Source organism: Tachypleus tridentatus, chromosome 12, assembly GCF_004210375.1.
Source record: "Tachypleus tridentatus isolate NWPU-2018 chromosome 12, ASM421037v1, whole genome shotgun sequence".
NCBI classification, from domain to species: Eukaryota; Metazoa; Arthropoda; class Merostomata; order Xiphosura; family Limulidae; genus Tachypleus; species Tachypleus tridentatus.
The window spans coordinates 61,763,463-61,778,548 of NC_134836.1; the positions used below are offsets into that span (position 1 = coordinate 61,763,463).

The 15,086-nt window shown below is 34.4% G+C and overlaps 2 protein-coding genes across 9 annotated transcripts in view; one reads left to right on the forward strand and one right to left on the reverse strand.

Annotated features, from left to right (window-relative positions):
• Window positions 1–15,086, reverse strand: part of LOC143233408 (paired box protein Pax-6-like) — a 239,046-nt gene that overhangs the window by 127,797 nt on the left and 96,163 nt on the right. The gene's annotated exons all lie outside the window — the stretch shown is intronic.
• Window positions 1–15,086, forward strand: part of LOC143233405 (ecdysteroid-phosphate phosphatase-like) — a 34,971-nt gene that overhangs the window by 7,947 nt on the left and 11,938 nt on the right. For 2 of the 7 annotated variants that reach the window (XM_076469615.1, XM_076469616.1), the window contains exons 2-5: window positions 162–358; window positions 4,046–4,168; window positions 7,339–7,431; window positions 10,760–11,008. In XM_076469615.1, the coding sequence (XP_076325730.1) occupies window positions 265–358; window positions 4,046–4,168; window positions 7,339–7,431; window positions 10,760–11,008 (559 nt within the window). In that variant the 5' untranslated portion in view covers window positions 162–264. The remainder of the gene's footprint in view (window positions 1–161; window positions 359–4,045; window positions 4,169–7,338; window positions 7,432–10,759; window positions 11,009–15,086) is intronic. The other 5 variants (XM_076469617.1, XM_076469614.1, XM_076469612.1 and 2 more) reach the window with 3 other exon arrangements.

Sequence of the window (15,086 nt, forward strand, 5' to 3'; positions counted from 1 at the left end):
CAAACCAACTGCCATAGTTATTTGTTAACTTTTATTTGTTAAAAATTATCTACTCTGGTTGTTCTAATTTGAATACCAATACTGCAAAACTTTTAATATCAATATATATATATGTAATAGAAACAGTATGAAAATATATAATTACAATGGCTTTTTATTAGTACAGGTAATTGGCACTAATCCGTAATACAGACTGCTATAAGAAAAATTGAGTTCTTTGTTCTTTTAAGTGAATAGCGTGAGTTGGACAAGACAGAATAAAACATGAACATGCAGCGAAAACTCTTTATTATTAGACATGCTGAAAGAGTGGACTTTACTTTTGGTGCGTGGATACCCAAATGTTTTGATTGTTCAGGTAATTTTTTAATAGTTAAACGACTAATATATATTTAAATATTATATTTTAATACGCCATGTGGCAGCATGGTGCTTTTGGTACTTAATTGTTATAGAACAATATAATTTATTATTGTATGTATATACTGTGTAATTTCATCTTTCAATGGATAAGTAATTTATAATCTATTTATAGTGAGGCGTAATTTATTTATTTTCGTATGTATTGTATTTTGTTAATTCTGTAAAGTTCGTAAACACGCACGAATCCTTTTACTTGAACAAGGTTACATGTGGCTATAGCTATATTATATAAACTTCGTACCAGTGTGACCCCATGTCTGTGTCTACTCCTTCCGGTGGGTCAATCTCATGTCAAGGAGTTTTACAGACACAAGCATAAGTTGGTAAATTTTTGACAAAGGCCATTTGCTTGTATGTGTTAATGAAAAAACATGAAAATATAATGTTACACAGAAGACAGACATTGTAGAAATGGCACTCATAAATTCACTCTGTAGTCTAGGAGAACAGGCATTCATTGAAGTAAAATGAGAGATGTATTCTGACGTCTCCCTTCAGTAGCACAAGGATAAGGCTGTGGACTTACAGAGCTAAAAACTGAGATTCGATACCTGTGGAAAACACAACACAGATAGCCCTTTGGGTAACTTTGTGCTAAACTACAAACAAACAAAATTATTGTGACGTGTCTTTGAAACTTGTTGATGAATTGTATCTTTCTGCAACTTCCGTTTTTTAATATAAAACAAACAAAATTCGAACAAAACATTTCCTTACTTGTTATTAAATCGCTTTATTTCGTGCAACTTGCCGCTAGTAGCACAACAGTATGTCTTCAGACTTACAACGATCGAAACCGGGTTTTCATATCCGTGGTGGGAAGAGCACAGACAACCATTTGTGTAGATTTGTGCTTATTTACAAACAAATCGTACATAGTAATTATATTTCTCTATAATTGCACATTTAAAGAACATTATCAGTTTAAATAGAAAGAAAAGTGAAGTGTTAAACGTGATTAGAATGAAAATATACAATTGATTATGAATTATACGTATGCTTATCATAACGTGGAGGGTAAACTGCCAATAAATGTAATTCTTAAAGTGCTTAAGTGAACGGTTTTGGTTAATATTTTAGGTTTAAGTTTGGAGGAACGATTGTAAGCCCTTTGATACTGTATCTCTGATTTAGTGTTCCGAGTTTTTATTTGTTAAGCACAATGCTACTTAATGGACTGTCTGCACTTCGCTTATCAAAACCTGGTTTTTAAGGGTTATAAGCCTTCAGACTTACCGCTGAGACATTGTGGAGTTGAGGACGTTATCTTTATTGAAGGAATAACAATAACTATTCTGTGTTACTTATCGTATAGTTGAACTTTACTTCTTGTTTTCTGAAACGTATATTTAACATCACGTAAATAATATAAATGCTTCAATGTCCTGAAGACTATGAACATGTGTAAATTTACTGTGTGCTTACGGGCCACGTTTTAGGACCACTCGCAAAGAGAGATGCATTATAGTTAGTGTCTATGTAGCAGGAGTATTATTATGAGAGACCTTTTCTTTGACTTGCTGATCAAATATATATCTCGTAAGAATCTATTAAGAATAGTTGTCAAAGTAAATATAATAAAAATGTTGCTATGAAACACTGGTGAGTCTGGTGTCCACCCATTGGGAACTGATCAAAGAAAAAAGCAATTTTACATTTTGGCACCCACACGACCCATCGGTGAGTTGTATTCTATTTTACATTTTGGCATTCACACGACCCATCGGTGAGTTGTATTCTATTTTACATTTTGGCATCCACACGACCCATCGGTGAGTTGTGTTCTATTTTACATTTTGGCATCCACACGAACCATCGGTGAGTTGTGTTCTATTTTACATTTTGGCAACCACACGACCCATTGGTGAGTTGTATTCTATTTTATATTTTGGCACCCACACGACCCATCGGTTAGTTGTGTTCTGTTTTCTTTTTAAAGAGCCACTTATTGGCTTGGTCACAACGGCTGCATATGCATTCTTCTTAACAAAATAATGCAAGATGACTAGTAAGACCCTGTAAAGTATTGTCAAAAGAGGCTTGGGAGCAATCGTGTTAACAGATATAGTGTAATATACGTTATAATGTGTCCTGTTTTGTTCATTCGCGATCCTACCTCAAACGCTTTGAAGAATATTACAATAAGGTTATGTGGTGATCAACAATTCCCATAAAAACCGCTTCTCTCTGATGTTAAGTTGGTTGAATTCAATATTAAATGGAACTCCCAGTAGTGTTTGCTTGTTTGTTTTTTGAATTTCACGCAAAGCTATACGAGGGCTATCTGCACTAGCCGTCCCTAATTTAGCGGTGTAAGACTAGAGAGAAGGCAGCTAGTCATCATCACCCACCGCCAACTCTTAGGCTACTCTTTTACCAACGAATAGTGGGATTGACCGTCACATTATAATACCCACACGGCAGAAAGGGCGCGCATGTTTGATGTAACCTCGATCAATAGTGTCCAGTTATTTAGTGTTACAGGATACCAGCATTATTTTTCCCCTAGTGGCATAGTGGTATGTATGTTCGCTTACAACGCCAGCAACCAGGTTTTGATACCCGTAGTTGGCAGAGCACAGATAGCCCATTGTGTATCTTTGTGCTTAATTCAAAAGAACATTTAAGCATTATTGTTTGTATATTTATAATTATTTTATTTTTCTATTCATATTGTGATGTTAGAAAGAAATGGGCAACTTTCTGCATGTTTTAAGGAACTGTTATAATAATTTAAGAGTAAACAACTGTCGTACGGTGGCTCTGCGTGTTTCAAGGAACTGTTATAATAATATAAAAAAAATAACTGTCGTACGGTGGCTCTGCGTGTTTCAAGGAACTGTTATAATAATATAAAAACAAATAACTGTCGTACGGTGGCTCTGCGTGTTTCAATGGACTGTTATAATAATGTAAAAACAAATAACTGTCGTACGGTGGCTCTGCGTGTTTCAAAGGACTGTTATAATAATGTAAAAACAAATAACTGTCGTACGGTGGCTCTGCGTGTTTCAAGGAACTGTTATAATAATATAAAAACAAATAACTGTCGTACGGTGGCTCTGCGTGTTTCAAAGGACTGTTATAATAATGTAAAAACAAATAACTGTCGTACGGTGGCTCTGCGTGTCTCAAGGAACTGTTATAATAATATAAAAACAAATAACTGTCGTGCGGTGGCTCTGCGTGTTTCAAAGGACTGTTATAATAATGTAAAAACAAATAACTGTCGTACGGTGGCTCTGCGTGTTTCAAGGAACTGTTATAATAATATAAAACAAATAACTGTCGTACGGTGGCTCTGCGTGTTTCAAGGACTGTTATAATAATGTAAAAACAAATAACTGTCGTACGGTGGCTCTGCGTGTCTCAAGGAGCTGTTATAATAATATAAAAACAAATAACTGTCGTACGGTAGCTCAGCAGTAAGTTTGACGGTGTATAATATTAACAAATCGGGTTTTAGTGCCCGCGGTGGTCAAAACACAGTTAGTTCATTGTGAATCTTTGCGCTTATCAAAAAACAAACAGTTAAATAAGTACCTCTTTTTACTTTGTTTTTAGTGTAACACTTTTGTTCTAAATGTCTCTAATTATTGTATTTTTTATTTATATAAAACAGGAAATTATTTTAGACAGAATCTAAATATGCCACCATCAGTTCCTGTCCGTTCTGGTGGTCCACAAGCGTTCTTCAAAGATTGTCCATTAACCAATATAGGACTTCATCAAGCCACACTTACAGGTATTCTCTTTCAAAAGGTACTAATTACCTTAACAGATCATTGCAAAGCATTGAGACAATTGCAAATTTGAGTAATTAAACAATAATTTATTAATGAGAACTTGTTAAAGCAACAGAAAACAGAGCACAGAAAATGGTTTTATTTAAGGATTATAAGCACTGAAATAATATGTTAATCCATGAACGACAGCTTATTATATTGAATATTTTCGACAGGTGTGCACTGAGGTTTCTTTGACATGTCTATGGGTTGAAGTATGACATAAATCCACTCCATTATGACGAACGTCTTGCAATATTTTGTAAGAATTAAATTTCACTAAGTCTCTGTAGAAATTAGATACATAATGTATCCCTATTGCACATTTATCAAATATATGGCCAATACTAGAAACCGGGTTTCGATACCCGTGGTGAGCAGAGTGTTGTGCTTAACTTCAAACCAACCAAAACAAAACTCTCTCTTTGCCTTTGTAACTTTGAAGATTTCAAAATAATTTATGACAAACCAGATGATCTTCCTTCCTCAGACAAGTACCATCTCAATAAATTTGATTTACAATTAAATCATTTTAACTAAGCCCATCGCTAGTACAGCGGCAAGTCTACGGATTTATAACCCTAACATCAGGGGTTCGATTCTCCTCGATTGGCTCAGCAGATAACCTCATGTGGCTTTGCTATAATAAAAATACACATTTTGACTAAAAATGATTTAATTTATATTAAGGGACATGAATGTATCTACAAATTGTAAAATGAATATTTTCAACTAAGTGACTTCAAATGGAGTTAGATCTGACTGGATCACAGTTACAAGTGGTACCTCAAGGCTCTGTAATGTGCCCTCTGTTGTTTTCAATTTATAATAATAATATTGACTCTAGAGTGACTAACAAAATACTGAAGTTTGCAGATGATATTAAGATATTTGACGTGGCTAATTGTATCATAAATGCTGTAGGCTAACAGTGTGATTTGGATCATTCAATAGATTGGGATAATCATGACAGATCATTTTTAACTATTCAAAATGTAGGTTTTCACAGTTCAAGTCCCTCACTGATGCACTGGTAACTCTTCGGATTTATAATACTAAAATCAAGGGTTCGATTCATCTCTGTGGACATAGTAGATAGCCTAATGTGGCTCTGATATAAAAAAATAACATAAATATTCACAATTCTATTTGTTATTTAAATGGGAAAACAATAAATACTGTGGTTAAAAAAATATATCTTGGTGTTGTGATCGAAAAACCACTTAAGTCATCTAAACAGTCTATCGTAGCTAACAATAAGGCTAATTGGACTTTAGTTAGCATCTATAGAAATATTGAATATAAAGGATGTTATTGTGTCACTGTATAGAGATCACTTGTAAGGCCTGCGTACAGTTCTGGACTCCCGTCTTCAAAATTGAAATTGAAATACTGGAGAAAGTACCGAGAAGGATCAGTAGGATGATAGGATTGTTGTATGAGCAGAGACTAAAATCTCTAAACTTATTTTCTTTTAGAAGTAGAAGGATCAAAGGAGATTTTGATTGAGGTGTTTAAGGATCTTTATAATATATATCCATCAAAGGTTTTTGTGTTTAGCACTGAAAGCAATAGTACAAGAGATCACAAAGACAAATTTTGACAGCTTAGGAGTCATCTGCAGTTTAGACAGCAATACTTTTCAAAGAGGATGGTTGGTTTTTTGAATGAGCTACCTTCAAGGGTAATGGAGGCAGAAACATTTAACTGAAATGAAGAACATCTTGTATGAATATGTAATTAGTGAGGGATGGTTATAGCTGGAAGGGACCTCTTTGATGGGCTTATTTTTTGTTCGTCTAAAGTTTTATTGATTTATAAAGTTGAAGAATATATTTAATCCCAGATCTGCCATCAGATCATTACCCGCCAATGAAAATAAATGTTATTACATTACAAGTGATTGATCGCCACATAAGCAGGGTTGACTTTGCTGTCTTGATTTGAAAACTGACCATTTTAGACTCGTAAACATTTCTTATACAGAATTTTAATATTATGAGCTGTGCTTTAACAATTTTTATATCAAATGAAACGATCCAATTATTATCTGGTTTTAGTCAAGTTATTTCACGAATTCACTCATGTCAAAAATAACGTCAATCAGTATGTAACATGATCTCCTGTAACTGAAGGACAAAAATACACTAAGCTCTAGATTATAATATATTTGTGGGAATTTGATTGCTAATTTGTATTTAATATTTTTTCAATTCTGAGAATAAGTAGAATTTTGAATTGTGGGAACATCTGATAAAAATTGTAGATGGCGATTTAAAGTATTGTTTTATACAATATTTACGAAAATCATAAATGTATACGTTCTTTTATTTCTCCGAAAGAGGGACAAAGGCTTTCTGGAAGTTATCTGTTTTAATCACGATACAATAGTGTGTTGTCTGTTGGTCAGTCAGTAGATACTAAAATAAAGTCACATAAAGGGCACTTGAGGTTACAATTTGTACGATCGTGACATCAGCAAAACTTGGGTTTACCACAAATCACGAGAATTTGCACTCTGTAGGCCACAAAACAGCATAACATATGAACTTCAAAAACAAGAAATAAAAAGTATTTGTTAATCGTACTTTTATTTACTCTTGAACCAACACCTTCTGCAACCTTGCGGTAGTACATTTAGTTTAATATCTGTGCACCAGTGGTATTGTTAAGACTAATCAAGACATCTTATGAGTCGATGTATATTAATATACAAATTAAATAATCATTATGGTTTACTTGTGTAGTTACATGGCGGCCCGGCATGGCCAAAGTGGTTAAGGCAGTCGACTCGTAATCCGAGGGTCGCGTGTTCGAATCCCCATCACACCAAACATGCTCGCTCTTTCAGGCGTGGGGGCGTTATAATGTGACGGTTAATCCCACTATTCGTTGGTAAAGGAATAACCCAAGAGTTGGCGGTGGGTGGTGATGTGATGACTAGCTGCCTTCCCTCTAGTCTTACATTCCTAAATTAGGGACGGCTAGCGCAGATAGCTCTCGTGTATCTTTGTACGAAATTTAAAAACAGATAATAACATGGAAGTTTTTTAATTGTTTATCCTTTCGATGTCTCCAAACAATTTGTAAATGTAAACCTACACCACATTTTACATTTTATTTCATTTAGGTGAAGCTTTGAAGGAAGCGAACACATCCTTTGATGGTGTTTACTCATCACCTTCTCTTCGATGTATACAGACATGCACCAACGTTTTGAAAGGTAATACTTTACTTTCTCTTATCTTCGATGTATACAGACATGCACCAACGTTTTGAAAGGTAATACTTTACTCTCTCTTAAATTATAATTAGATAATAACACTAGCAAACTTAAGATAAAAACCGTTGTTTTCCAATCAGCTCCAGAATTATGAATTTATATTATTAACTATTTATATTTTGTTCGTGCAGTAAACATAAGGAAAAAAAACCTTTTGTTTCACATCTTTAAGTCGCACACAAGATTAGGCCGATGTTATTTTTATCTCTAAGCGTTAACAACAGGAAATTAGACTTATTTTGAATGTACCAAATACCTAAGTAAATTATCGTTAATGTAAAATATTAAATCCACACTTGTACATTTAATGATATTATACTAACAAGCAATCTGCGGTCAGTGGCAAAAATATGACCATTTATTAAGTGATGTGGCATCCTCAATGGCAAAAAATATGACCATTAATTAGGTGTTGTGGTATCCACAGTGGCAAAAAATATGACCATTAATTAGGTGTTGTTGTATCCACAGTGGCAAAAAATATGACCATTAATTAGGTGTTGTTGTATCCACAGTGGCAAAAAATATGACCATTAATTAGATGTTGTGGGATCCAAAGTGGCAAAAACTATGACCATTAATTAGGTGTTGTGGTATCCACAGTGGCAATAAATATAACCATTCAATAAGTCTTGTGGTATCCCAAGAGATTCAGAAGAGTGAGGTATATTATTGTTACTGTCTTCTTTGATCCAGTCAGTGTAGGATTTTTTTATCCTACCAAAGTGAGTCTCCTGTACGTTCTGGTCTTACCATTATTATTTCACAGTTTTCCTCTCCTTGTATCATTCTTGCACTTTACTTATATAATGTCTTTGTATTTTACACTCTTTATCTCATATTTGTCGTTGTTTTTCCTATCGCCAAAATTCATACCACGTCGGTTCGTCTTCAGTCTCTTCATCTTCATCTGAAGACAATTCGTCGAATATCTTTCTAAGTTTACTTCTCCTGTACACAGATGTACTTTCTTTGTTTTTTTCTGTGGGGGTGTGTGGACGTCAGCATCTCTACCAAAGGTTTTCTCACCACAAATAAATGTCACGCAACCCTTCCCTCCATGTTTTCTTGAATAGAACGAAACATCAGCAGATACATGTATCTTACGGTGGACAGTGATAAAAATGGAAATGAATATATATTTACTGTTAACTTTAATGTACAAAACAGGTTTCAAACTGTTGTCGTTTTTAATGAAAGTAAAAATTGGTATTCTATTTTTTAGGTTTTAATATCCTTTTTTCTTAATATTAAACGCCAGCTTTCTTTTCTTGACATTGAAAGTTTATAAGCTTACACGTTATAATTATTATAGTATTGTATATTAATATTAGTATTATTAATCAGTAATTAGTAGTATTTTTAACGAAATGAGTAAAAACTAGTATTTATGATTGTTTAATGACAATTTATCGTGGTTTGTTTTTTCGACTAACGCTTTTTACATTTCATTCATGCACCTGGTGGTTCAGCGGTAAGCTTCAGTGCGGATAATGCTATGAACAATTCGATAACAACAGTTTGAACAGCACAAATTCATATTTGTGTAGCTTTACGTTAAAAGCAAGTAGTGTTACAACTATTTGAGATTAGCCTAAGTTCTAATGTGTTTCTTGAGGTGAAATTGTTAAATACATAAAACGAATAACATTTTTTTCCAGTAGCGTATATTTCTCAAATTATTTCTTTGTTTAAATATATCTGCGTAAATACTTTCTTTGGCTTAAGGTTCAACATCATACTGTTGTTTAAATCCTTAGTTTGATGAATCTGACTCAGAGATCTCCAACCATTTTTTCGGTCAACAACACCCTAACCCACTCACTTTGATTTGAGCAACATCCCTATCAGCTAATTTGGAAAATACTGAACTAACTTCAATTTGTCTCAAATATTTGGATATCATAATTTTGTTTTCTTATTCTGCTTCTTTGTTTTGAATATTGCGCGAAGATACTCAAGGGCTATCTGCGTTAGCCGTCACTAATTTAGCAATGTAAGACTAGAGGGAAGTCAGCTAGTCATCACCACCCACCGCCAACTCTTGGGCTACTCTTTCACCAAAGAATAGTGGGATTAACTGTCACATTATAACGCCCTCACGACTGAAAGGGCGAGCATGTTTGGTGCGACGGAGATTCGAATCCGCGACCCTCAGATTACGAGTGGAACGCCTTAACCCACCTGGCCATATCGGGCCTTTCTTCTTCTGGCAACGGAAAAGCAAAAACATAATTCAACTTTTTTACAGGATAAAATTAACAGAGTAGCATTTCTTAGAGTATAATCATTGTTGTTTTAGTTTCACAATGGGCAATGTACTCTCTGGTAAGGAGAATTGAACTCCGACACTTAACGCTGAAAGTTTATAAGCTTACAACTAACCCACCGAGGGACATAGTTAAACATGATGTAGGGTGAGATAAATAAAATTAGAAAATCAGGAGGGACTATAAAGATAATTACAGGTACTGAAGTGATATAAGTGGGACAATTTGATTAAAGTCGTCTGCGTGTCCGTTACCGCTTCAATTAGGAACCATTCAACCTGTTATCTTAAAACCTGACATATACCCTTATAGCTTCCCAGGGAGTGATATAAGAGATGACATTTGAATCAGGCTTTCCCGTCACCGCTGGAGCCTGGCCCGGCATGGCCAAGTGTGTTAAGGCGTTCGACTCGTAATCCGAGGGTTGCTGGTTCGAATCCCCGGCTTACCAAACATGCTTGTCCTTTCAGCCGTGGGGGCATTATAATGTCACGGTTAATTACACTATTCGTTGGTGAAAGAGTAGCCCAAGAGTTAGCGGTGGTTGGTGATGACTAGCTGCTTTCTCTCTAGTCTTACACTGTTAAATTAGTGACGGCTAGCGCAGATAGCCCTCGTGTAGCTTTGCACAAAATTAAAAAAACAAACACTTCTGGAGCCTGATATTGTTTCTCCGTGCGTTTAAAGAGTACATTAACTATTAAACTAAATTAGGTGTTCGACGTTTAGTATCTGTTGATGTTTTTGCATCACTAAGAATTTGTATTTTGTTTAGCTGTTTTACCTGGAGTTTTAACTGTAGGACATTCTACTGTATACATTACAAGTAGTAAGAAATCCCCGTTTGGAGTTTAACTGTAGGACATTCTACTGTATACATTACAAGTAGTAAGAAATCCCCGTTTCGGAAGTTTGGTCTGTCTGTCGCTAACGTGAAACTATAAGTGTAAAATAAAAAGTAACAATTACTTTATATAAAATATTATTGTTATATATAGGAATGGGCCAAAGCGAACTTCCTGTAAACCTTGAGCCTGGTCTTTTTGAATGGCTGGGTTGGTACCAGGATGGTATGCCAGAATGGATGACTACAGAGGAACTGAAAAATTGTTGTTTCAACATCAACGAGGAATACAAACCAGTTATTACAGAAAATGAAATCCGGAACAAAAACGAATCTGGAGAAGAGTATTATATGCGAAGTTATTATGTAACTCAAACGTTGTTAGAGAAATCCTGTCAACCAGGTAGGTATGATATATATTTCTTTATGAATAAATATCAGAACTCTGGATAAAAATAAAACGTCTAATAGTCAGACTCGTTCTTGTGTTTTTAAAAGCTCTTATTTGAACTTTTGACGATTGCTTAGTAATCAGTCTGACTTAACCTGCTGGAAATAGATCTGGAGTCACAAAGACAAAAATCTTTGGTGATCAGTTCTCCGCCCACACCCGTGATCAGTTCTCCACCCCCACCCGTGATCAGTTCTCCACCCCCACCCATGATCAGTTCTCCGCCCACACCCATGATCAGTTCTCCGCCCACACCCATGATCAGTTCTCCGCCCCACCCCATTTTTAATGATTTTTAATTAAGTATAATTTAAAGCTTAGAAGATTTTCAGAAACTTCCTTCGATTAAAGTTTGTCCGTATTATTTGTAGTAGTTCAATGATAGAACTTACTTTTGGTAACCTTTGACTGAAGGATGATTTTTCCTTTATTAAATGGCTCGGCATGGCGCTCGACTCGCAGTCTGAGGGTCGCGAGTTCGAATCCCCATCACATCAAATATGCTTGCCCTTTCAGCAGTGGGGACGTTATAACGTTACTTCCAATCTCTCTATTCGTTGGTGAGAGAGTAGTCCAAGAGTTGGCGGTGGGTGGTGATGACTAACTGCCTTCTCTCTAGCTTTACACTGCTAAATTAGGGACGATTAGCGCAGATAGTCCTCGTGTACCTATGCGCGAAATTCAAAAATCAAACAGTCCTTTACTAAAACGTATTGTTCGCCTGCTTTACGTTAACCACAAGGCTACAAAATGGGCAACCTATGTTCTGCCCACCACAGTATAGAAATCCGGTTTCTAGCGTTGTAAGTCTGCAGACATACCGCTATGCCACTGGGGGAGGGGTTTAAAATGTCTTATTTGATTATAATAAGAAGCAGACAGAGTAATTTTAATTTACACGACTGTTTATACTGAGCTTGGAATATGCCTTTTAATAGTGACATTTTCTAGAGTCAGTTTGCTTTTCTTTAAGAGTTTTGCAAAATTTAAAGATTTTGGTTTCTCTTTTGTTATCGAATATTCGCGCTAAGCTTCTCGAGGTTTATCTGTGGTAATTGTACGTAATTTTGAACAGATGGACAAAGGGGGAGGCAGCTTGTCAACAGCACTCATCCCTAACTCTGGGGCTTCGTTTCTCGTCCTTCTAACGCATACATGGCCCCAAAATGCGGAATGTATTTAGTTTATTTTTTGCTATAACGGAAAGTTAACAATAGACCTGTATGTCCGTCATCCGGCACGTCACCCAGTGGGGTACTCTTGAAATAAAAACTTAGCTGTGCCGATATTAGAATCGATCGGTTATGAATAATCAATTAAGTTCTCCAAAGATTCAACGGTAAAATCCGTGGTTCAATTAATTGTGACTGGCAAAGTGCATATACCCTATTGTGCAGCCTTGGGCTACAACAAAATTAACAAAGCAATAATGAATTGCTGATTATTGGCTGGTATATATATTATTTTGAATCTTTTGTTATTCTGATGGCCTTTGAAATAACTTATTATACATCTAGACATCTAACCTACGCACATTTTATTTTGCAAACTACCTCTCTCTTTAAACCAAGTAGATAGGTAATGTGGCACAAACATGTATATAAATATATAGTTTATTTTAAACAAATGACAAGTCTAAACTAAAATAAAAAACGCTTTACAAATAGAAAGGATCCACAGGATGCAGGCTATAATGTGGGATATAAAATGTACCCTAGGGTTTGGAGGTGACTGCCAAGTAGGACCCACATTGCAGTGGGGATACATCGTCTATCAGTCTTAAACATTCGCCAGTTTCACGTGAAGAATAATTAAATTATGATATAATCAAAGGAATATAAATATAAATTAGGAGAGCGAAATGTGGGTGCTCAAGCCCACAACGTCTCACGTCTACATCACCCTTCACTGTGTGCAGACAGTTGTGGAAAGGTGACTGCTTTCCAAAGTAAAGAAAAAGAACGAAAAAATTAAACAAAATTTAAACAATTAAATAATAACAATAAGATACCACCACGTGGGGATAAGTACATTAAATAAACTATAATAACAATAAGATACTACCACGTGGAGGTAAGTAAGTTAAATAAACTATAATAATAATAATAAGGTACTACCATGTGGGGGTAAGTAAGTTAAATAAACTATAATAACAATAAGATACTACCACGTGGGGGTAAGTAAATTAAATAAACTATAATAATAATAATAAGGTACTACCATGTGGGGGTAAGTAAGTTAAATAAACTATAATAATAATAACAATAAGATACTACCACGTGGGGGTAAGTAAATTAAATAAACTATAATAACAATAAGATACTACCACGTGGGGGTAAGTAAATTAAATAAACTATAATAACAATAAGATACTACCACGTGGGGGTAAGTAAATTAAATAAACTATAATAACAATAAGATACTACCACGTGGGGGTAAGTAAGTTAAATAAACTATAATAATAATAACAATAAGATATTACCGCGTGGGGATAAGTAAGTTAAATAAACTATAATAACAATAAGTAACTACAACACAGTGAACATTTACAGTTAATAAAACAGGTTGTGTTCTAATATATGTAGTTGTAGAGGATAATTGATTACAACACAGTGAACTTTTACAGTTAATAAAACAGGTTGTGTTCTAATATTTGTAGTTGTAGAGGAATATTGATTACAACACAGTGAACTTTTACAGTTAATAAAACAGGTTGTGTTCTAATATATGTAGTTGTAGAGGATACTTGATTACAACACAGTGAACTTTTACAGTTAATAAAACAGGTTGTGTTCTAATATTTGTAGTTGTAGAGGAATATTGATTACAACACAGTGAACTTTTACAGTTAATAAAACAGGTTGTGTTCTAATATATGTAGTTGTAGAGGATAATTGATTACAACACAGTGAACTTTTACAGTTAATAAAACAGGTTGTGTTCTAATATTTGTAGTTGTAGAGGAATATTGATTACATCACAGTGAACTTTTACAGTTAATAAAACAGGTTGTGTTCTAATATTTGTAGTTGTAGAGGATAATTGATTACATCACAGTGAACTTTTACAGTTAATAAAACAGGCTGAGTTCTAATATTTGTAGTTGTAGAGGATAATTGATTACATCACAGTGAACTTTTACAGTTAATAAAACAGGTTGTGTTCTAATATTTGTAGTTGTAGAGGATAATTGATTACATCACAGTGAACTTTTACAGTTAATAAAACAGGTTGTGTTCTAATATTTGTAGTTGTAGAGGATAATTGATTACATCACAGTGAACTTTACAGTTAATAAAACAGGTTGTGTTCTAATATTTCTAGTTGTAGAGGAATATTGATTACATCACAGTGAACTTTTACAGTTAATAAAACAGGTTGTGTTCTAATATTTGTAGTTGTAGAGGATAATTGATTACAACACAGTGAACTTTTACAGTTAATAAAACAGGTTGTGTTCTAATATTTGTAGTTGTAGAGGAATATTGATTACAACACAGTGAACTTTTACAGTTAATAAAACAGGTTGTGTTCTAATATATGTAGTTGTAGAGGATACTTGATTACAACACAGTGAACTTTTACAGTTAATAAAACAGGTTGTGTTCTAATATTTGTAGTTGTAGAGGAATATTGATTACAACACAGTGAACTTTTACAGTTAATAAAACAGGTTGTGTTCTAATATATGTAGTTGTAGAGGATAATTGATTACAACACAGTGAACTTTTACAGTTAATAAAACAGGTTGTGTTCTAATATTTGTAGTTGTAGAGGAATATTGATTACATCACAGTGAACTTTTACAGTTAATAAAACAGGTTGTGTTCTAATATTTGTAGTTGTAGAGGATAATTGATTACATCACAGTGAACTTTTACAGTTAATAAAACAGGCTGAGTTCTAATATTTGTAGTTGTAGAGGATAATTGATTACATCACAGTGAACTTTTACAGTTAATAAAACAGGTTGTGTTCTAATATTTGTAGTTGTAGAGGATAATTGATTACATCACAGTGAACTTTTACA